The sequence below is a fragment of the Diaporthe citri genome, assembly GCF_014595645.1.
Source record: "Diaporthe citri strain NFHF-8-4 chromosome Unknown scaffold_1, whole genome shotgun sequence".
Classification (NCBI taxonomy): domain Eukaryota; kingdom Fungi; phylum Ascomycota; class Sordariomycetes; order Diaporthales; family Diaporthaceae; genus Diaporthe; species Diaporthe citri.
This window is the reverse complement of record NW_025064846.1, coordinates 3,222,420-3,244,364: the sequence shown is the minus strand read 5'-3', so window position 1 is coordinate 3,244,364 and position 21,945 is coordinate 3,222,420. Positions and strand designations below refer to the sequence as shown.

The 21,945-nt window shown below is 50.0% G+C and overlaps 6 protein-coding genes across 6 annotated transcripts; 2 read left to right on the top strand and 4 right to left on the bottom strand.

Moving 5' to 3' along the window:
* Positions 1-770: 770 nt before the first annotated feature.
* Positions 771-3,227, bottom strand: INS49_000865 (uncharacterized protein; the record flags this gene model as incomplete). Its single annotated transcript, XM_043161700.1, has 4 exons — positions 771-1,369; positions 1,412-1,739; positions 1,794-2,260; positions 3,221-3,227. 4 exons carry the CDS (start codon positions 3,225-3,227, stop codon positions 771-773), a joined length of 1,401 nt encoding a protein of 466 aa, XP_043030206.1.
* A 91-nt stretch (positions 3,228-3,318) lies between these two features.
* On the top strand, positions 3,319-4,859 carry INS49_000864 (uncharacterized protein; the record flags this gene model as incomplete). Its single annotated transcript, XM_043161699.1, has 3 exons — positions 3,319-3,344; positions 4,127-4,761; positions 4,825-4,859. The coding sequence occupies 3 exons, from the start codon at positions 3,319-3,321 to the stop codon at positions 4,857-4,859; spliced, it is 696 nt and encodes a 231-aa protein (XP_043030205.1).
* A 1,128-nt stretch (positions 4,860-5,987) lies between these two features.
* On the bottom strand, positions 5,988-10,814 carry INS49_000863 (uncharacterized protein; the record flags this gene model as incomplete). The annotated part of the gene is made up of 9 exons (XM_043161698.1): positions 5,988-6,231; positions 6,373-6,626; positions 6,760-6,791; positions 9,253-9,388; positions 9,453-9,523; positions 9,607-9,658; positions 9,726-10,067; positions 10,164-10,688; positions 10,743-10,814. The coding sequence occupies 9 exons, from the start codon at positions 10,812-10,814 to the stop codon at positions 5,988-5,990; spliced, it is 1,728 nt and encodes a 575-aa protein (XP_043030204.1).
* A 1,275-nt stretch (positions 10,815-12,089) lies between these two features.
* Positions 12,090-13,047, bottom strand: INS49_000862 (uncharacterized protein; the record flags this gene model as incomplete). The annotated part of the gene is made up of 2 exons (XM_043161697.1): positions 12,090-12,094; positions 12,282-13,047. The coding sequence occupies 2 exons, from the start codon at positions 13,045-13,047 to the stop codon at positions 12,090-12,092; spliced, it is 771 nt and encodes a 256-aa protein (XP_043030203.1).
* A 2,708-nt stretch (positions 13,048-15,755) lies between these two features.
* Positions 15,756-16,404, top strand: INS49_000861 (uncharacterized protein; the record flags this gene model as incomplete). Its single annotated transcript, XM_043161696.1, has 3 exons — positions 15,756-15,873; positions 16,035-16,232; positions 16,319-16,404. 3 exons carry the CDS (start codon positions 15,756-15,758, stop codon positions 16,402-16,404), a joined length of 402 nt encoding a protein of 133 aa, XP_043030202.1.
* Positions 16,405-18,008: 1,604 nt separating this feature from the next.
* Positions 18,009-19,628, bottom strand: INS49_000860 (uncharacterized protein; the record flags this gene model as incomplete). Its single annotated transcript, XM_043161695.1, has 1 exon — positions 18,009-19,628. One exon carries the CDS (start codon positions 19,626-19,628, stop codon positions 18,009-18,011), a length of 1,620 nt encoding a protein of 539 aa, XP_043030201.1.
* Positions 19,629-21,945: the final 2,317 nt, after the last annotated feature.

The window sequence follows — 21,945 nt, the reverse complement described above, 5'->3', positions numbered from 1 at the left end:
CCCAACTAGACAATGCTGAAGCTTTACATGGTCAAACGTCTTCTTCCTATCAACTCAGCGTCGTTGTGTGGGATCTGTATCCAAATATTCCGCGATCAACAAGCACATAACGTAGCAGTCACTCAGGGCTAAGAATGGAGAGAACTTGTGATATCCACGGTTTGTATTTGGTTGTGGGGTAGCAGATAGAGTCGGCTTCTACATGAAAGGGATACTTGACCTGACCTTGGCTGGGGGCATTGAAATCATTTCTAAGCTTTCTAAGGGTCACGTTAGCACTAGACCGCATGAGTTCATCGCGGCCTCTTCATACGGCCAGACTGCACCAGCACAGGTTAATCACAAGCAGGAGTACAGGTGTCGCTAAATGAGTAATTCATCTGCATGTACCCTATGCCTGATGTGTGGTTGACCTCTGTCTTGGCTCAATCTTGATCATCCTCGCAATACCAACCAATGACCAAACAGGCTGGGTAGACAACCGTCCAAAAAGAGCCATTAATAGCGGGCTCAGCGCTGTGAAAGAAAGACGTATCATGGAGACACGCATGTCCCATGCTTGGGGTAAAGCATTAGCCTCAGGGGTTCCTGGACGACTGGACGCTCGCAATGTAATGGGCTTGCCCAGGGTGCTGAGGAGTGGGCGATAGCTTCGACGGGCCACCGGCTTCCTAAGAACCAACGTTCGAGTCCACAGGCGAGACACGACCTTCGACGACGGGTAGAGGCGAAAGGGCGTTGCCACGAGGGGGTCGGGCTGCCTTATCAACCTATGCAGAAGGCAGCCTCTCGATCTTACCACGGCCCCGGCTCTTCTGGAAAGCCTCCGCGTCAAGCAAGGACTCCTTCTCGGCGTAGAGGTACTTGTAGGCGGTCTTGATCGTACCGTCACTCACACCGGCCACCACGGCGATGTCTTTGGATGTCTTCGCCTCACCCAAGTAGTGGGTGGCCATGAAGATGCAGGCCGCCGCGACCGACAAGGGAGACCGTCCAGCCAGGGTACTAACCTGGCCGGTCTTCTTTGCGATAAGCATGCCGACAGATTCGACCTCGGACTGGTTGCGCACACCCAACTGGGACACGTATCGGCGTACAAGATCCTCAGCATTAGTCGAACCTCGCTGCTCGAAACCGCTGACGGTAGACACAGCGCTGTGGCCAACCTTGTCGCCTTCGTTTTGGATATCCACCAGGAACTTCTCGAGTAGCTTGAACACCCGACCGATCTCCTTCTTGGACACGCGGGTAAGGTTGAAAATCTCTCGGAAGGTTCTGGCGACACCGCCTTGACGGCACGCAACGAAGATGCATCCGGCAATGACAGCTTCCTGGGGCTTGCCCTTCAAGAATTTCTTCTCGTCGGCCACTTTCATTTGGGGTGAGCAAATTGCCTTACAGGAGTTCATACAAGCGAAGGAATCATGTACATACGCTTGAAGATGTGCATCGCTGTGTCGCGAAACGTTGTTTCCGACTTGAAGAGCATCAGTCAGAGTCTTGATTTGCGAGAACCCTTCCTTGAGGTTCTTCGCTCCCTTCTCAACCGTCTTCTGCTGCGTCTTCATCAAGTGGAACGAGTTGCTGCCCTCGCTGCCAATCGTAGTCTGCAAGGTCGCGACAGTGTCCTCGAAGAGAGGGTTGCCCACATCACCGACACGGGACGGGTCATCGTTGTTCGTGTCGTCATTGGCAAACGTGCGCCACTCAGATCGCGTGTCAACGATTTTGTCTCCAACCTATGGGAATTTCGGTCAGTATCAGTGTGATATGAAGCCTAGGGACCCACTTACAACAAGTCCACAGGTTGCGCAAACCATGTCGCCGCTGCTGAACTCCTCAGTAAGGTTTGGCGGGAACTCTTTGCAGTCGGGGCACATCATGATGTGAGAGACTTGGTCGTTCTCCTTGTAGTCATCGTTGGGGCCCCCGACAATCGTCGCGGGCGAGGTTGTCGACGCCATAGCGTTGGAGCTGAGGGTGACTGACGAGGAGTCGTTAACCACCTCAGCGAACACCTCGCGATCAGTTCCAATTATGCTAGGGGTCTTTTTGGCCGCGACGTGTTTGATCGGCTTCGAGTTTGAGAAGGACTGGCTGATCGTTTGTTGCGGGCGCAAAGTCTTGGGTTCTCTCTTCCGAGCGACGTGGATGTTGTGCTCTGCGTCTAGGCGTATCTTCCTCTTCGCTTTCCTCTCCTTCCTGAGATCTGCTTTGTGCGATTTGATTGCCCGAGTGACGTGGGTATTAGTGGTGTCTTCTGTGCTTCTTGAGAGAAGGTTGGTCGCAACTGAACGGAAAAGTGGTGAATGCGTCTTGACGGTCTTGCTGGGACGTCCGTAAAGACGGCCCTGTCGCTTGGTGCTAGCTGATCTCCGCCAATTTGTTCACCCTATCTCGTGCAATGACTTCGTCGATGTGAAACACCCCAAAGTACCGAATGAAAATGAATCGGTCGCTACTCGAAGCTCGCGCGGGAAGTCGACTTGAAAACCACCGCAAATGACGCCCCAGAAATCGTTACGGGAACCGTGAAGCGCTCGTGTGTCGTGTTCAGATCGAAAAGGAAACGGGTTCACTGGACAAAAGGCAGGCTCGCGTCCTTGTTGCTTTGTCGCCGACCGCTTTATCTGCAACCAGTGAAGGTGTCCTCCACGAGCAACAATGCGATCTGGGTCGATGCGCCTTGTCCCCGTCGAGAAAAAAAAGCAGGTCAGAAACTGCGGACAACCGTCTCTGCAAGATCGACAGCACTGGAGTGGCAGACGATAGTGAGAGTGACGGGTTCGTGGGCGAGAACGATTGACGATGGGTAAGGAGAGAAGATGATGTTTGGGCTTGGTCAGGCAGTCGTCTGTGACAGAAAGTTGACTGATGGTTTCAGTGGGGACCATGGGGCCGGCAGCTGACTGGCTGACTGGGCCAGTCACTGGCTCTGCACTGCCTGACTGCCTAAGAGGCAAGAGGCTGAGTCAGGCCACTCAGCTTAGCCTCCCAGGTACGTACCTTCCTAGCGCCGTGATTACCAACATTACCTTGGGAGACCTCAACCCGACTACAGTACATCATTCAGGTACTGAGGTAGTTAGTAACTTGCCTTGTGAATAATTACAAATTCACACAAGCTCTTATTTATAGGAAATGAGTCACTGATCAGAAGCCCGGCTGGATGATTGCAAAGTCGTACGTGAAACTGTATAGCACTCAGGCATGGACACACCAGCCATCGGCTGCTGTGTCCGCTGTGGCCCCCTCGGGCTCAGGACATGGATTTGGAAGAATTCGTCCTGTCTGATCCCGTTTCAGTTTTCGTTTTTGATGGTGAGGTCACCAAATCCGCCCAGGTCAGCCTCTTGATGCTACATATAAATCACTTGGTACTACTTCGCCGTCTGCAAAAGCGAGGCGAAGGCAAATCATGGGGAGCAAAGCCCTTTACTCTGCCATAGAGGCTCTGCTTTTGGAAATCCACTTCGTTAAAATACATAGCTAGCCTATTGCTGTTAAAGGCATATTTGACCTGCTCCAACGCTGTGCTTGCTTACACCCCTGGGAAAATTGGTATCCGATAGAAGAGGACTGGTCGAGCCAACGACATTTTCAGACCACCATAACTTCTGGATTTGAATGAGAAGAAAGTTTCAAAATCAATACACCAATTCATTTCTTCGAGCAGGATAATGGCGAACTCACAAGGAAGAATTCCGAGCCGTGGAGGAGCGTAGTGGAGCTTGTTGAACTCGGCAGCCGAGTCCCGGCCTGGAGACGGCTTCGGGGAGTAAGCCTCCGGGCGAACGACCTAGGCGTACTTTGAACGTAGTCAACTTTCTCCATGAAGTGATGTAAAATTCAAGTCAACTCTTATATTTCACTGTTCAAGGAAAGCCCAAAGCCAACAATACCTGGAAGACTGGTACAATACGTTCTGATCTATAATTTCAATTCAACTGGACCTGCTTCAACTTAATGTGTTCTCAACCATGTCTTCTCAGCCAGTCATAATCCCGACAGCATATTTGCATGGAAAAGTGGCCTTGATTACAGGCGCAAGTCGAGGAATTGGCCGTGGTTGCGCTCTTGAGCTTGCCAGACGTGGTTGCAAAATCGTAATTAACTACGCGAAGAGCAAACAAGCTGCAGATGACGCAGTCAATGCCATTGTGGACGTTACAGGCTCCAAAGACGCTGCCATATCCATCCAGGCCGATGTAACCAAGGTCTCTGAGATTGAGAGGCTGTTTCAGGAGGCAGCAGACCACTTTGGAAGGATCGATTTCGTCTTCAGCAACAGCGGGGCCGAGTCCTTCGACAAGACCGAAGAGATCAGCGAGGCGCAATACGACTATTTCTTCTCACTTAACACAAAAGCCCAGTTCTTCGTGGCCAAGACTGCCTGGAAGCACCTCCAAGATGGTGGCCGTGTGGTCCTCATGAGCTCCCTGGCAGCAGGTGCGCTGGGGATCAAAGATCACGCCCTATACAACTCATCAAAGTTAGCTGTGGTTGGTATGGTCAAGGCTTTTGCGACGGATTTTGGTTCTCGCCGCATAACTGTGAACGGGATTGCACCTGGGGGTATAATATCAGATATGTTCTACGAGAATGCCTGGCGTTACATTCCCGGTGCTACTGCGGATTGGCCATTCGAAACTTTTGAGAATATGGCCGCGAACAGGACGCCTCTTGGTCGTTGTGGTGTGCCTGAAGATATTGCAAGGGTTGTAGCCTTCCTGATGTCAGAAGACGGCGGATGGGTAAATGGTAAGCAGTCTACTTCCCGAACCGACACGAAATGGCTTCAAATATTTAATACATCTCCAACAGGGCCAATTCTCACTATTACTGGTGGTTATCCTTAGAATTTCCGGTATCTTGAAGGAGATCATGAATCTCATGGAAATTTCCAGTGTAGCTCCTCCGATTCACGTAGCTACCGGGCATGCGCAGCTCCTCAGCTTAGTTGTTGTTTTTGATTTCTTTACTTCAATGTACGTCTTATCCTTAGTAAATCTGCGCACGATACACAAGTATAGTCCAGTCTACAGATACGCTGCGATAGGGCGAATAAAAATCAATCATATAATGGGGCTGCGTATTGACTCTGCATAAAAATGTACCTAAGTATATATAATGCCTTCTGACATTACTTTATGTCGGGAGATAAAGGTCCGACGATTCAGCACCAGTCCACACATGCGTATAGGGCGTGCATTTTGATCTCACCATCAAGACGTTTATTGATAACAACAAAGTCTGTGTAAGTGCGAGAGCTCGAAAAAAAAATCTATTCTTAATTATCATCTATCCCAGTACAGCCTCCATGATATGCCATTCACTCGACCCAACCCCGGAATGCTTTCCGACAACTTTCAATCCTACAGATTCCAGCAAATGCTTCATTTGACCGGCAGAGCGCTCCATGGCCGCATAGACAGACATCATGAGCAGATCCGACTTTGTAGCCACCGTGCTCGGATTTACGTCCGCAACCAGCTTCTCATGAATCAACAATCTTGATGTTGGTCCCATTGCGTCTTTAATGTGGGCAAGAAACTTGCGACAAACGACATCATTGTGATCGTGCAGTACTCCACGGAAGTAATACCCTTTGGCTCCTATCTCCCTCGAGGTTGGTTGTGAGCGCAACGTTTCTAGGAGATGGGGTAGAGGATGATGGGATTTGGTCGAGTGTTTTCGAAATTAACGTACCTTTCACGGGCTGCCCCTTGATCATGTCAACTTCCATGACTTCCACATCAGGTATGCGCCTATTTGCTACAATACTTGGACGGTCTTGTAAAATAACTCGCCCGGAACTTCTTGGAAATGACTTGCGCAGGCTGATACATTGCTGCCCGAAGCCTCCGCCGCTGGATACCACGAGATGCTTGAATTAGCTTGGAGAGAACTGCTGAGGGAGAATCGCCACGCGGCACCAAAAGCACAGCTGTGCCCCACAGACCAATCAGTGTCAGGGGACAGCAAATTTACACGTCAACGAAGAGTATTTCTTCAGGGCGAGAATCTTTGAAAAGCTTCTCGAATGGGTAAAACTCGCACAGGTTGTCATCATCAAAGCGACTACGTGCCGCGGTCATGGTCATGTAAACATTGAAATGGCGGGACATTTCCGGGTGAGACTCCAGCCATTGCCAGAATGTCTCCTTGGTATGCCAGCCGTACTGCCAGGCGCAGTTGTCGGGATCCGTCGAGTCCCCGAGGCCAATGTCTCTGAGAAAGAAAGGCAAAGCTGAATAGGATCGCATGCAAAAAAGCCTTTTCCCTGTTAGCACCACGTCTCAGCACATAACAGGAGGTAGAGACAGGTAACCAGGAATCCGTCCTAGAATTACTTTCGAATGGTGCACTTACATTGTCCAAACGTTTGCGACCCTCTCCTCTGTGGCATAGTCCCTAGTTCTGGCATTTGCGATGTATGCGCCAGTGTCCTGCTGGTCAACAAAACCGTGAGCAGCCAGGAATCGGAGTGTCCGCTCAACAAGAAGCGGGTCACCCTTTGCTCCTTTCTTGAAGACTTGTCCAGTATTCAAGGGCTCATTCGCTTCTGACAAAATGGTAAAGAGCCCTATATCGCAGGCGATTGCTGTGCCCACAATCTCAAGAGGCTGTAGGGTTGTACTGTGAACATTAGCCATCAAGTATACCTGAACATACGCCCAGCCCTTTCCAACCAGGCGAATGCTATTTCACCCTACTGGCACGGATAAGAAATCAACTATTAAAGCTCATGCCACTTACAACCCATGTTTGCTGCGTGGCCAGTTCGTCGTCTGTTTGCAGAAGCTTCAGTGTATTTTGGGCAGCTCTAACGGCCGCCAAACGGTGCTTCTCCAGAGAGCGTTGATCCTGTGAATTGTTTTTGAATGCAGCAGGAACCTGGCTGCAAAGACTTTGGAACTGCTCAGTGAGCTGTTCTAAGTCATGGTTCCCGTTCATTTTTGCTGGCTCTATAGAATGATAGGTGGAGGTGAGTTTGGAGTGATGCTTCTGCAACTAAAGACAAGTGTATAGAGATGATGGTTGGGGATGGTTTGTCATGGACAGCTTTGTAGCACACATTTTCAACACATTTTGGAGTTGTAGCTAATAAGCAACTTTACCTTATACCATTAGGTTACTACTACCTTTAAAAAAAACATTGAACACGGCTGCCGATACCCGGATTCCTCGCAGCGGCATCCGTAATACTGCGGGGCTTAGCCTTTTGGGAAAGTAGTACTGTACGCAGTCAGAAAATGAGAGTCTCAAGAGTGCTGGGCCATTGCCTGATGCTAAGTCAACAAGAAATTCGACAGAGCTGTAACCGCACTGGCCGAATTACCACAGCCACTTGCAACGTGAGTCTTGTCGCGGGGAATTCGCAGGCGTAGCGCCGGCAAGGCTCGAATCCCGGCACCCGGGTGCCGAGGAGCGCCGAGCTTGTTCTTGAACCACTGCCCGAAGATGCCTTTATGCGAATACGTTTTCGTGTTTATTCGCAATTCGAATGCATTTTCGCAGCCCAACACTGGGCAGAAAACCTCTTTCGTCTGAACCGCTCACTTGTAACGTGAGGTATGTATCAAAGCCGATACCTGGGTACAAGAGACTGGCGCCTTGAGAGGCGCCGCGTATGTGTGAAATGGTGCTTACCATGTTCAGGGACACCTAAAGCGGGAGAAGTTGTACCGGAGTAGAAGTATTTACACATATATGACTAGTTTGTAAGATGCAGCAAGCCGATTTATAGTAGGGTCAACTGCGCTGCTGGCTCAAAAGGGTGACCACCCTCAAAAAGCTGAGAGTGACGATGGTCTACTAGTAGAGGTAGAGGAAAGCGAGAAACCACATAATCGATATCTAGCATTTGAAAATTGGCTGTGTGCCTATTGGTACAAAGAGTTTCACACCCAGATGTGCAGCCTCTTGTTCCAAGCCATTAGGGCTCCGCAGCCTATGGCAACTATCCGGTGCCAACTTGTTTATGAAAGAAGACTCAAGGCTCGATCATACCTCGGAATCAAAGACGCTAGAAATGCATGTCGAGGTTGAGTCAGTCTCTGCTACTTGGGGCGTGCCAGCCTCGACTTGCAAATGTAGGCGGCACTACTTGGAGGGATCTGCCAAAATTTGTGTTCTGCAGAGCCTTCTCCTTTCACTTCACCATGCTGATAAATCTCAAATCCTATATTTCCGCCTGTTTGCCTCTGGAATTTGAATATCTGAGTAATAGGACTTGGAAGCGCCATGAATCATGAATCATAGCTCTTTTTCAAGTCTATATTTGGCCATGCCGCCACTCCTGCCACTCTACCTGGAAAACATGTGCAATTGGACTGTTGATAACAAATTGAAATGTTCATGGAAGCCTCTTAATCTCATGCCTGAGCCCGTCACGCCTGGTTCTGGAAGATAGGAAGGACGAGAGTATCAGTCGCTGTCGAGCAGAACATTGAGTATGATAGAGGCGTACAAAACATATGTTTCTCGCACACATTCGGTGCCACATAAAACAGTCAACTTTTAAGTCGTAATTGAACTCGAGTGGCAGGAATAGTGTTGTATATGTTTCCTCTCCAGGGTGGCTGCATTCGGTCTTCGCATGCATGATTAACTCGGAAGAGGGGTGTCAACACGGTGGTTGAATTCCTCTTTGTGATCGATAATGAAATAGGATGCTTGTTGAGAGTCAGTATGAATAGCTAGGCTTGGAGTCTCCACGAAATCATTATACACACCTGTGGTGGCCATAAGCATGAAAGGTATACCAGTACTCCAAATGTACCGATAAGCTAGGGCGATGGAATCCAGTCTCGCCACGGAACCAGCATTGATAATCTCTGGCATGATTCCTGGCAAGGATGCAACAGCACTGATATTCCCGGACGTCTGCATCAAAATCTGAGCGAATTGCTGAGCAGTATCCGCAGAAAGGCCGGCCTGAGTGGCTGCTGTTGCCACAGTGCCAAAACCACGCGAGTATTGGTTGTTGTACACAGCTGTGTCTAGGACAGCAAAAGAAAAGACCAATTAGCTGGTAAATACGGAAGTTTTAACCCAGTAGATTCACTTACAGATTGGAATACCAACACTTCCTCCCAGAGCTCGGATGCCAATGATGATGCCGGTTGCGCTGGCGATGAGCTCCGGTGGTGTGGAGAGTTGTGCGGTTGTGACAACCACATGAAAATCAGCGAACATAACCAGAAGGACCCTCTTGTCTGGGATGTGCAGTCTCTTCAACGAACTCACGTGTACTAGTGACAAGACCAAGCCCCAATCCGAGGAATACCGGATGAGCCCAGACCTCTTCTCTAGACTGAGCACCGGCGGAAGCCATGAGCGCGAAGAAGATTGTGAACATAATGAATCCAGTGAGCGTAATGCTCTGTCATATTGTGGTCAGCCAATTCCATCCGAATCGGGGTCTGAGATCTTTGGGCGTGACTCACCCGGACTTTCTTCGTCGCGGTGCATATTGCGCCAGCCACGACTGAGGAGGCGGCGGCAGAGAGCCACGCAACTTATGTTTGTAAGTAACCCCGGTCAGTCAAGTTTTCGGAATGCGTACATTAAGAGACGTGAATGATTGTGGCGAACACTCACCACCGTAATTGATCCCAGTCATCACTGGGTCCGCTGCAAATAGGGTGGAGATCTGGAAGGATGTCGGTTCTCGGCTACGAGTACAAAGCAGACATATCTGTTCTAGTGTTTAAACGAACATCGCTAGCAAGGTAAGCATTAGCGCCCATGAAAGCGAGACCCTCGCAGAAGAGGCAGACGAGGGTCAGTGGAAAATCCCGCACAATCTGGCGCAGGATCGGCGCGCAGTTCTCAACCGACCAGTTATGACAGATGTGACGCAGGACATAAACATCCGCCCCGGTAGTTGGTTGCGGTTGGAAGAAGTCATGCGGCACGAACTGCACCCGTGCAGAAAGCTCGGATGGGAGTCGAGCGGCACCCTCCTCAACTGTGTATTTATAGTCTTGAACCACTAACTTGGTGAGATTCGGGTGACTTCCAGCTAAGGCGATGCTAAGGAAGCCTGAGGAGCCACCAACCTATACCAAAATCTTCTGTCAGCAGCGTGAAGCGCAGATTTACCCAAAATGAATGTTCAGCTGCTAAATAAATGGAATTGAACACTTATGACTTACATCAACAACAGTGGCGCCATTGCTTAGCTTCTCCCAGGGGTAGCCAGTCACAATGTGCCTGAGATCATGACCTGGGTCCTTGCCCACTCCCTCCATCGCACCAAAGAACCGGGCCTGACGCTCAGGATGCTGCTCAAGAAACTTGTAGATCAGGTCTCTCGTATTGAAGGCCAGGTTGAAGGCGCTGTCCTCGGGTGCCTTGCTGCCCTGATATTTCTCGAGTGCCTCAGCGAGTTTGGCACCGGCGGGGAACATCTCTTCGACGCAGTGCCAATACCAGTCTCTCATGACATGATTGCGGAGAAGCAGTGCGGAAGAGGCTGTATGCTCTACCAGGGTCCCTTTGCTGCCGTCAACCTCGCGCAGTACACGATTGACGGCTGCCTGGCGGACTATAGCTTTGACCTGCGCCTCCGCCAGACCTACTTTGGCAGAGATATCTTCGTAGGATGCGCTGCCACCGAGCGGGATTGTGTCAAGGATTCCAATATGATAGATGCATTGAAGTACCGAATTATCATTGGACTGTGTACTTTTGTCAGCATGTAGTACTGGCAAGTGGGTGTACACATTACTCACACCCCAATAGAGACGGCGCAAGACCTCGCCAGGACCGATGATCAAATCATGTAGAGCGCTTGTGTCATCCATGATAGCGAGTCGAGCTGTGTCTATCTCTGGGGACTTCGCCGTAGATGGGAATTCCTGATCTGCGTCCTGGTGGAAAGACGGACTTTTGCATTTCTGGCTGGCCAGCCACTTGTTGACCACAGCCGAGTTCCGGGCGATTCTCTCACCAAGCTCTTAAATAGACGCCATATTTACTTATGATCCAGGCCTGTCCTCTGTGATACCAACGAGCTTTCCAGAAGAAGAATTACAGACAATTACGTGGTGTAAACACCTTGTTGGGTTCGTCTCCGTGTGCGATATATACATTGGCCAGCACCCCGAAACGAAGCCGAGGAAGCTACAGTGGAGGTTTAAGACAAATTCTCTAGCGATAGTTCCTAATTAGATTCTCCTGTGAGAGGAGGCTGTCAGAAACGCGTTTCGGCGTGCAGCAGCGAACGTGGACGCGGAGGTCGGAGGTCGGAACCCGGCGGCCATGCCCACGAACTAAGTGTCAGGGGCCCTACGGTGCTTGAGGTCCAAGGTCAATGTTGCCGGACGGTCTGTAACCAATTAACTGCGTGCGACACCGTGACTTATATCTGACTACACTCCACTGAACTGAAAAGAGACTGGAATGAAGAATCGCAGATACCGATCAATCGTCGCTGTTGATGTCAGTAGGCATAAGCGAGGGCTCTGTGGAAATTCTCCTTCGGCAGTCAACTCGAAGCCATAAAAGTAGGCTTTCACAACAGTGAAGAAATTCATGACCTGAATTTTAATAATTGAAAAAAATGAGAGAAGCACAGTGATAAATGGCAGATGAGCTTATTGAGCATTTTCACGGTGGGCGCCGAAGCACCTTGCACCCACCGCATAACCTATTTGATCTCGCACATGCCAGAATTTCCAACTTATGTATGTAATTCTCGCACCGTTACGATCGAGCGGTGTCTTGTAAAAATAACCACCTCGCCTGCTCATCCCATCCCTTTGCCATCCAGTCATTGATACTACGAGGAAAGAAATCCAGGACATCCAACAAAGATGCATCGTGTGCGAGAATCACCATGATGTCGTCTCGACCGTCGAATGCCTTCAGCTTCTCGAGTGTCTCCTGAGCTTTACCTGCATCTTCCTGCAGCAACGGTGCTAACTCATAAATTGCCTTGTCGCTATGACCACTAGTGTGCAGCAGACGCAGCAATTGTGCACAGGGGCACGGACTTGATTGAAAAGAGCCTGAAGGGCTCAGCATGTTGGCGGGAAGACTTTGTGACAAGGCTCTGAACTGGCTGGATCTTAGCTGTGCTACGCTGTCTTCATTGCGGTCAGCTGTCTGATAAAAATCATGGGAATTGGCCTCATTTGGAGAACTCCAGACAGTGCACTACTTACGACAACAGTCAGCGCCCATCAAGACCCAAGAGTCTGGTGTCGTACGGCACAGAGCCCCAAGGCGATGCCCAGTATGACCGGGGCACTCAAGGACCCAAAACGAACCATCTCTCCAAAAGTCCACGGCGCGAAACCCGCCAATATTCGCAATGTCTGAGCCGTGTTTGCCAAAATCAATTTCTTTCACAAAACGGCCCTGGAAGGCGCTGTCCAAGACTGTTGCATTAGGATTGACGGGGTAGCCGGGCATGTAGGCAGATTTGAACCCCGGACCGACTACCAGATCCGTGCTGCACGGGAAGACGGATGGATCTCCGACGTGGTCGATGTGAGCGTGCGGCCAAATGATGCTGTTGATTCCAGAAAGGTCTTGTCCATGTGCCTGGAGTGTGTCGGGGACGTCACAGAGACGCTCTATTTTCATGACCGGATCCGCAACATCGGTGCCTCCAGCAAGCATGGCCTTGAGGGAAGGAGGCATCCGGGTGAGCAGGTCTTTCACGAAAGCAAGATCGAATAAGACCTTCTGCGACCGGTGGTACGATTCAACCAAGAAGCTGTAGCTGGCCAGGCGCTTGTACTTGTGGACGGCTGAGCTCGGGGCCGGGTGGACGAGCATGCTGGACAACATTTGCGCCGTTGCACCGTTGATGACCGAGACCTTGGCACAATGGCCTTTGTAAGCAGGAAATTGAATATCCTCCGGCCGGTATCGCGCAACTCTGTTCGCCGCCTCTGATTCATTCTGCCTTCGTACATGTGAAAAGTGTTGTTGTCCTGCTACCTTGAGACTTTTCTGCAGCCAAACTGTGCGAGTCTTCCTGAAATACTGCGTACTCGCTGACGCCCCAACGGTGCGGAGTACCAACATGGTGGAGAAATGGCAGCGGCGGTATTCCGAGTCTCCGCCACTTAGCTTTGGCCGTGGTTGGGCAAAAGACTTAACCACATTATTGGCTAAGAGTTTTCTGGAATTCAGGAAAATACAAAGCTGTCCAACGGATTCAGTGAATGATCCCGTGTGAATGCCTCGCAGTTCAGATTTACACCACCTCTGCGCTGTCCGACCGCCGAGCGGGAAGAAGCCCCCTATCCCTGGTGGTTGCCTCAGTCGGACTTGCTTTAGGTTTGTTGGACCAGAAAAGTACTCTTCCGAGCGCAGCCGTAGATAGATGAATCATGCAAGCTGTCGGTGTGTGCATCTGTCATTCGCTCTGACGCTGCATATGCGTGTCTACCTCTTATCTCCAGACTATGACCGAAGTCGACTACGTGTTTGTTGGTGGCGGACCAGCAGGCTTTATGCTAGCTCAGCAATTACGTTGAGCCAGTCTATGCATGCATGCCTGCTGTTGGAAACCGGGCCCGCAAATGCCCATTTGAATATATTCACATGGAAGCTTCAATGTTGAGTGTTGGCCGGTAAGACAAGATGTCTGTTTAAAATAGAGCTCGAGGTACCTACTGGTCTTCATCATTACCTGTGATATTAGACCATGCGTATGTCTGAAGATGTGTGGCCTAGGGTGAACAGAAGCTGAAGTGCACATTGTCAAAGCAGTCATTTGTGCTCTGCATTTCTAAATATTTCAATTCATATTCAGACTTCCTTGAGATTTCCTTGAGATTCTTGAAATTCTTAAATTAGTTTTCCCTTCTGCCACGTGCTTTTCAAACCCAGCCATACGCCATATGGGTGCCTTCCGGACGCGAGAAGTTTTTATGATCCGGGTTAACGACATTCACAAAATGTGGGTCATTCTTGACGTCGATATAGTCTTGAGGATCTCGAAAAACAATAGTCACCAATGCGTCGTAAGGTGAATGGTTGACTACCGTAAGATTGGGGTAGAGTTTGGACAAATCTTTCATCAGGGCGGATGTGTTGTGTTGCTATCACAAGGGCTCAGTCCTTGCCATTGATTTGAAATCTCAAGTTGAGGGCCAACGAAATTTCCAAGACACGTACCATAGTATAGTCTACGATTCTTTTCAACCAGGAGTCTTTTGAGGAGAGGCGCATGGGTCTCGCTTATGTATCGGTGGTACTCGTCCTGGCCCATGCCGGGCTTGCGCGTGGCGCAGATTGTCACGCTGAGTAGTCGATGCGTTCTGGCCATTTTCTCTCTTCTTGGATTGTTTCAATTCTGAAAATAGAGAATAGAGGCTGTTAGTGGTGCATGGGAAGTGACGCAGTGTTCATATTCTCAGGCTCTGGCTTTAATAGTGATGCAAATGGGGACATCACGACTTTCACTGAAAGGTATTTCGTTGTAGGCCGCTGAGCGTGCAAGTTCGGCCGCCTCAAATTCCTTGGCATCTTTGGTCGTCTATTATTCTCCCAAAATTGTAGCCTAGTCCGTAATGTGACTGAAGGCTCGCGGTTCCGAGCGACCCGGCCATCTCCCCATTGCGGGCTCCGACGCCCGTTTGGCTGACGGAGAAAACCTGGCTCAATTCGGCTGCCGACGCGCGACGGGTTGGCGACGGGTTGGGCTGACCACTCACCTTACATGGATGTTGCCCCACATATCCCGTTTGGGCAACGTAACTTCACCTAGGGGTGACCCTAGCTAAGAGCACTGTATGCTAAAGCTCGAGGGAACACTTCTGAGAAACGTAATGAGTATTGACCCTGATCAAATACAGGAACAGAACAGGAAGTGAAGGCAAGTTTTACAGGTAACACCTCTCAGTGGTGTACTGAATTTGACTACTCTGATGGTATCCGTGGTGGTCGTACAAGTTCAACCCACAAAGCAATCCCAAGAGAGAACACCGGTATTCTCTACTTATCATTAGCTTTGGCAATGGCTAATTTCAAAGTCCTAATAATTGGTGGTGGTAAGTGAAAAAAGGGAGCATTCGGTTACCACGAACTACTTCACACTGACATCCTATACCAGGCAACTGTGGGCTCGCTATAGCTACCGGTCTGAAACAGGTGTGTTCATTTATTATCAAGCATAGCCTGCCGATTGTCTCTCAACTAGCTTAAGCTTATACCTGTTGGTGGCGCAGGCTGGTATAGAATACACAATCTTCGAGCGGGAAAACCAGTATAATTTCTATAAACGGCCTCGTGACTGGGGAATGCTACTGCACTGGGGCCAAGAGTACCTCGCGAAGTTGCTACCAGCACATCTCGTACCTCGACTGAGAGAGATACGTTGTGACCCAGACCTCACCGAAAACGAAGCGTCTATGCGCGGCGTACCATACGTAGATGCCTTCACCGGCGAGCTGATAGCTGAGATTCCTATGCAAGGCGTCAATCGTGTTTCTCGCATGAAGCTGTGACGTTTTCTGACATATGAGCAGAATTTGGACATCAAGGTAAAGTGCCCGCCCAGCTCTGAAACAGATAGAATTGATTTCTAACATGGTACCGATTGTGCACAGTTTGAAAAGACTCTTTCGCATTTAAGCATGGATTCACAAGGGTGAGTCACTGCAGATTTTCGTGATGGCACCCCGGAGACTGGTGACCTCGTTGCTGGATGTGACGGATCTCATTCCATAGTCCGTCAATTTCTCGTGGGGGCTGAGGATGCTGAGCTCCAGCCAGTCGACCTCACCATGATCAACTTTCCGCTTAGCAACTACACCGCCGATGAGGCTCGTCTACTCCAGACCCTCCACCCTGTTTTCAAGATAGCGGCCCACCCGGAACGTCCTGGAAATGCAATTCTTGCAGGTTGGTACTCGATTAGAAACCAAATTTATCCATCATGGGACATTCTGCCTAACATTGCTCAACTGCAACGCTTGATATCAAGGATTCCGACGACCCGACCTCATGGAAGTTTCAGAACTACATAGGCTGGTGGGGCCCGCCGCATGCTAAAGATCTGCAAGATATGAAGACGCACGTCAAGTACTACAAATCATTTGTTTCGTCGTTCTGCGAACCATTTCGTACAGCAGGACTCAAAATAGAAGACGATGGCAGCATTCCCATTTATCCAGGTCAGCAATGGTCTCCTGACATGCCATGGGACAGCCGCGGCGGATGTGTGACTCTCGCAGGGGATGCCGCTCACTCAATGGTACCTCGTAAGTTGACGTACCTCTCGGTCATAGGCGGAGTCCGGGACGTGGATTTCCTCGGCTTTTGTGGAAGAAAGACTGACTTGTCGCAGAACGTGGCCAGGGCCTCAATAACGCTATGAAAGACGCCGCAAATCTGGCCGACGCCATCAGGTCGACGCCATCATTGAAGCTCTGAGTACTCGGGAAAAGACATTGGAGGATGCCATTGATGCGTACGAGAGTGAAATGAAACCTCGAGGGGTACGAGAAGTGAATTTGTCGCTTGAGCAGGCTCGCAAGGCAAGCAATTCCAAAGCAATCAAGGACAGCCCGATGTTCAAGATCGGGTGGAGGCCAGGCGAGATTGAGAACGCAAGTAAACAGGGCGAAGTCTCCGCTCGCAGCTAGATATGCAACTGCCAACGAAATCTCAATCAGAAAGCTTACCAGCTCAATGCTCATTCTGATTTTATAGTCCCACAAGTTTGGGCATAATTCGAATCGAAGCCGTTTTCCGTGAGATAAGCTGTTCGAGAACTCAGGATGTTTTTTTGACTTGAGAAATTGGGTCTAAGTAGCTAAGAAACGCCAATTAGACTATTTCAAGGAATTTTTTGAGTGTTTGAAAGGCCTTATGAGTGACTGAGCGGTGTTTCCACATCAAGAAAGCAGTGCGGCCGATGTGCCAACATCATCATTGCGTTGGTTTACATTTGCAGTCACTTAAGGTCTCAGTCACTGGACTTTCTATCCTTACACAGTATCTATTGAAATTACTGCAGAGAGAAAAAATAACTCGGGCAGAACTGAAACGCCTCTCATACTCACGGATCCATCCGCTGAAAAGTTAGTGGCAGCTGAGCTGACATCTAATGGCCTAGGCCTTGTGTCTCGCAAGTTTTCTTTCTTATCGCCAGTAATTTTCCAGCTTTCTCAATTGGCCCTAAGTGAATTCGGCCTCACTTCCCAAATTACCTGAGCGTCGACGGCGAATGCATTTCGACAAAATGTAAACCCAAGTACTTTATCCAAACGTCACAAAATAGAGAGGATTGTGACTACTCATGCGTTTCTATCATATAGTTCAATCCTGTAGATACATACACAGTCATGGAACTTGCCGTCCGCTCAGATATCGCTCGGATTCCGGGTTCCACTTCCAACCACTCCGTTGGTTCGGACGCCGTCAGCGCCTGATCGAGTCTGTCCCCTGTTCGAAGCAACTACGTAGTATTCTGATTTTTTTATTTTCAGTCAATGTGACCACGAGAGGATTTACCTGATTCCCCAAGACGATTTATGTCTGACTGCAGTTAGCAGTTAGCACATCGCATGGTATAAGCATTGGAGAACGACGGGTGATCGCCCGGATAGACCATTGAGTTTGCGGACCCTCACAAACATATGATGATTTCCGCCACCAGGATTCTTGAAGCTTTCGCGAAACTTCACGAAAGGAATTTCATGGAATTGCGGGCGTCGATAGAAATTCAATTACTCGATAAAGAGCGCAGTGTCATATACACTGCAATCGGTCGTCCTTGAGACCCTGTCCTGTACCTTAAAGGGCCTATGCATGAGTCAATCTATACAGCTTCTAAGAAAGCGATGCGCGCGCTGAGGATGATTTTTCCAAGGGTGTTCCAGCAAGCCAAAGTTGCAAGTCTTCAAACCGTATCGAGATGGATGACGTGCAGTATCGTGCTGAGTCACGTCGATGATCCGAACCATATAACCATCCAATGTCGAAATCTGGTTTTTTTTAATCACGTCCTGGGGCCTTCTTACTCATGTTGAATGTTACACGCTGCCCCTAGCCATTGTCGCTCTGTTCCGTGGCGGCCAGCTTGACATCATGATGTCTCCCGGGCCGTCCAGCTCCTGGCTACAATCTAGTCGCAATCTCTTCTTTCTTTTCTCTTGCTCAGTCACACTTCTCAACGAATCTGGTTCAGGAAGATGCTCTGCGGGGCTCATGAAGCCGCCCACGCTGTCGAAATGCTGTGAGAAATCAAAGTCAAATAGAGAGTCTGTCACGGTGCTGATATTCATGCTGGACAGATCAAATGAGGGTGAAAACGGAAAAGAAAAAGTATTTGAGGCTTGGGGGCTCTCCCATGTGGTGCCCAAGCTCATGAATGCTTCCGCAGCACCTGCAGACGCGGAGGAACTGAGCCCGCCGTCCTGGGGCATGTCGGCGTGCGCGCTGAATTCAAACATATCTTGCCTCATCTCCGAGGGCGAGGAAGGCTGCCGAACTGGGAGGCCACTGCTCTCGCGAATGAAGTTCACAAGTGTCTGGACCACCCGGAGCAACTTGGAGCTGTAATTGTTCTGGGCCTCACTTGATACCCCCAGTGAAGACTCCAGGGTGCGAGAAAATTCGTGGAGTATGGCTAAGTCTTCGTTCCCATTTCCCAACAATTCATCCCGGTGTGACTGTGATATGGGGTCTGAGTCTGAAGGTGCAGAAACTTGCTGAGATGAGGCGACATTGGTCTGAATTCCGAGGATGTTTCGCGCGAGTATGAAGATGGCTGAAGTCGGTATGAGTTCTAAGATTCGCTGCCCACGCAAGACCTGCGTATTAGGAGAGGCTAACGAATCAGTCCCAAACGGCCAGAATCGCTTATTTGGTGCCTTCGAATTATTGAGGCTTCCTTCTCCCTCGGTTGGCAGTTCTCCGGCTGGTTCACTCGACTCCCGTGGTGACCGCCGCGGAAAAGGTGTATCATCTATTCGCCAGTTACGGAAGGCCATACGGTGAAGCAGTCTGTCCAGCTTGTTTGCGGCTGCTGCTTCTAGTCCCTTTTCATCGGAGCAGGCTGACATGACTAACAAGCAAGAAAGACGGGCGTCGTCCAAGACATTGTGCTCATCACCATCCGTTAAGTCGAGCTCGTATGCTCGGATCCGGGTTCCAAGATATGCCAAGTGAATGCTCAAGTCTTGAAACGTTTCTGGTCGTGTAAGAGATGGAAGTCGGTGCGTCTTGGCGAAGGTGATTAACTTTTGTCGGATGCCCGTTAACGCCATCTTCTGCTTTAGCATTCTTGTTTCTGGCGGGTTGCCTGGAAATATGGCGGCATGAAGCTCGTCCTGAATCATTGCTATGCTAAACAAAGGCTCATTGGTTTCGTCATAGCCTGTTGAAACGGATGGTGACCCGCCGCGTCCAGCCGTCAGAGTCGCACTTGACGAATCTTGGCTCATCGCACGCAAGGAAGACCCCGACTTTGTATCGGCAGATAGCGTGGAAGTCGACGAAGAGTTCCCGCGAGCGGTGGCGTAGCACCTTTCACGTATGTGAAGAGATCGGAAGAGCTTCCTTCGCTCGGCAATCTCATCCAATGAGAGGTCCAGGTCCATTTGAGCTGGCGCGATGGCATCGTGACAGTGAAGACCCATCATCGTAGCCATGTGGTAGGCTTGAGCAAAAAGCACATCACTGATACTCTCCGGATAATACGAAGGTGCGATAAGGCTCTGTGTTTTCGGCATGCCTTGTCAGTACTGGTGATAACAGGTTACAACCCGTTGCTGTCGATAGTGACAGGAAATCCGCCGGTTGGAGGGCGGGGAGGGGCAGGGGACGAGGATGGCTGAGAGGGCACTCACAAGCAATGCTAGGGTCTGAACTGCAATCAATCTGGCGCCATGAACAATTGCTGTTTGCCGATTGCAGAGTGAACAGCGTCGAAGAGGGGCTGTGTATGATCTGCAGCTCGCAGTGGCTGCTCAGCACCGAGAACGAAGAGGAAAATGAGATCAAGACACACAGCCCAAGCCTCGTGAAGGGGGTCTCTTGAGTCTGAGTAAACTTTATCCACTGCAGCGTCGAGTGACTTTCTGAGGAATATGTCTGTACAGAAGTCCACCTGGTTCACAAAATGTTCCACCATGACAGAAAGGAACACCTTGGGCAGCAGGCGTTCGCTGTTCTGGCCGTGTTGTGATTGTGGAGCTGGGAGGTCGGCTGGTGTAGTCTCAAGCGCACGTTGGAGCTTTTGTAACAAATTTGGCACAGCTGAGATGTTGGAAGAGGAGACATCGCGGCTGAAGTTTCTACACTCGTGGTCGAGTGTCCAAGGTCCGTAGTATCGCTCGTTCAAAGTGCCTTCCTCACGGATGACAAAACCTCCTGGGACGATCCGGCCACCAGAATCGTGGTCGAGCAAAGTCGGGCACGAAGCGCGTCTGTTGTGCTCGGGCCTGGCACCCACGTATGCATCTTTCGCTGGAAAGTTACGAGTCCTGTCGCTTTGGACGCCTCCAACATGGAAGTCAGGGCCGAGAGTTGGGCTTGCACCATGTTTAGGCGGTCGTTAACTTCGTCGAAGCTTTCGCATCTAGTGCAAAGGCAAGGAATCAGTGTTGGCCTGGAGAAGGAAGCTTCCCCTTGATCTTACTCACAAGACTTTGACGTGATTGACTCGCTTGGGTGGAGGCGTATAAACACATTCTACTTGAGCCTGCCGGCATATGTTGCACTCCGGCTTCTCCCGGCCGCACTTGATCTTTCGAACTCTGCAGTTGGATCATGGCCCGTCGTGGGACTGAAGGCTCCAGTTCTTTGCAAGGTCAGACTTGCCTTCTGTCTCTGGAGGATAAGGACACACCCGCTTACCTCTTTCTTGGCAGATGAGTCGGACATGATAGACTTGTATTGACGGGAATTAATTGTGCAGTACTGTTACGGCGTCCGGCCTGGAAAACTTTTGGCTGAGGTGGGTCGCAGATGCACGAGAGGAAGCGGTCAAACTTAAGACTTATCTATGAGCATGCAGCTTGCGAGTTTGCCTTTTCTTACAACCGCTATTAAACCTTCTGCATGCTTGCCAATGGTATGTATACCTTGACCAGGTCCGCGGGCATGGGCGTTAGGATGACCAGCATAGAAGCAAGCGCCCCTTGCAGTATATCTCTCTTTCGCTGTATAGTTCACGCGCGCGGCGCGAACTAGGGAGAGTAAAGCCGTCCACTTCCCGCATACAATGAGCCATGTGCTTTCGTTTGGAAAGAATGCTAGGATATTTAACCGTTAATGTCAGTGGAAAACAAAATTCGCGTAGATTCATGTCCAGAATCTGGGAGTTCACCTGAAATTTATCTCTGACAAGTAAACGGCTAGGTCGTGGTGCGTACCTGGCGCAAAGTGTTCCTGCACTCTCTACACTCTCACCCCGGCCCCAAATTATGGGCTGTTAGTCATCTAACCTGGTGTTGGTATCAGTGGAGGGGTCTACTGAATCATCGTCTTGCCGAATTGCACCAGGTCTATGGTCCGGTGGTACGCGTGGCTCCGGACGAGGTTTCTTATACGTCAGACACCGCTTGGAGAACCATTTATGGCCAAAGGAGTGTTGAAATAGCAAAAGATCCCGTCTTCTCACTGAGCAAACCCACTGGGGCACAGGGTGAGTGCATAGAAACACAATCCAACCGATTGGTCTGTTTTCTACCATTTTGCTTTTCTTGCTTACACCTCGGGCCCGATTATTGACCTTCTAACTGCTGATCGGGAGACTCACACGCGCCAACGACGCCTGATGTCGCACGCGTTTTCCGAGAAGGCACCCCGAGAGCAAGAACCAATCTTGAATCTCTACGCTTCAAGACTCTGCGAAGAATTACACTCTCATTCTCGTCTCGGCCCAGTCGATATGAAAGATTGGTACACTTTTGCCAGTAGGTGAACTACTTGGTGGCACCTTTGGCTTGAGCTACACCACAATTC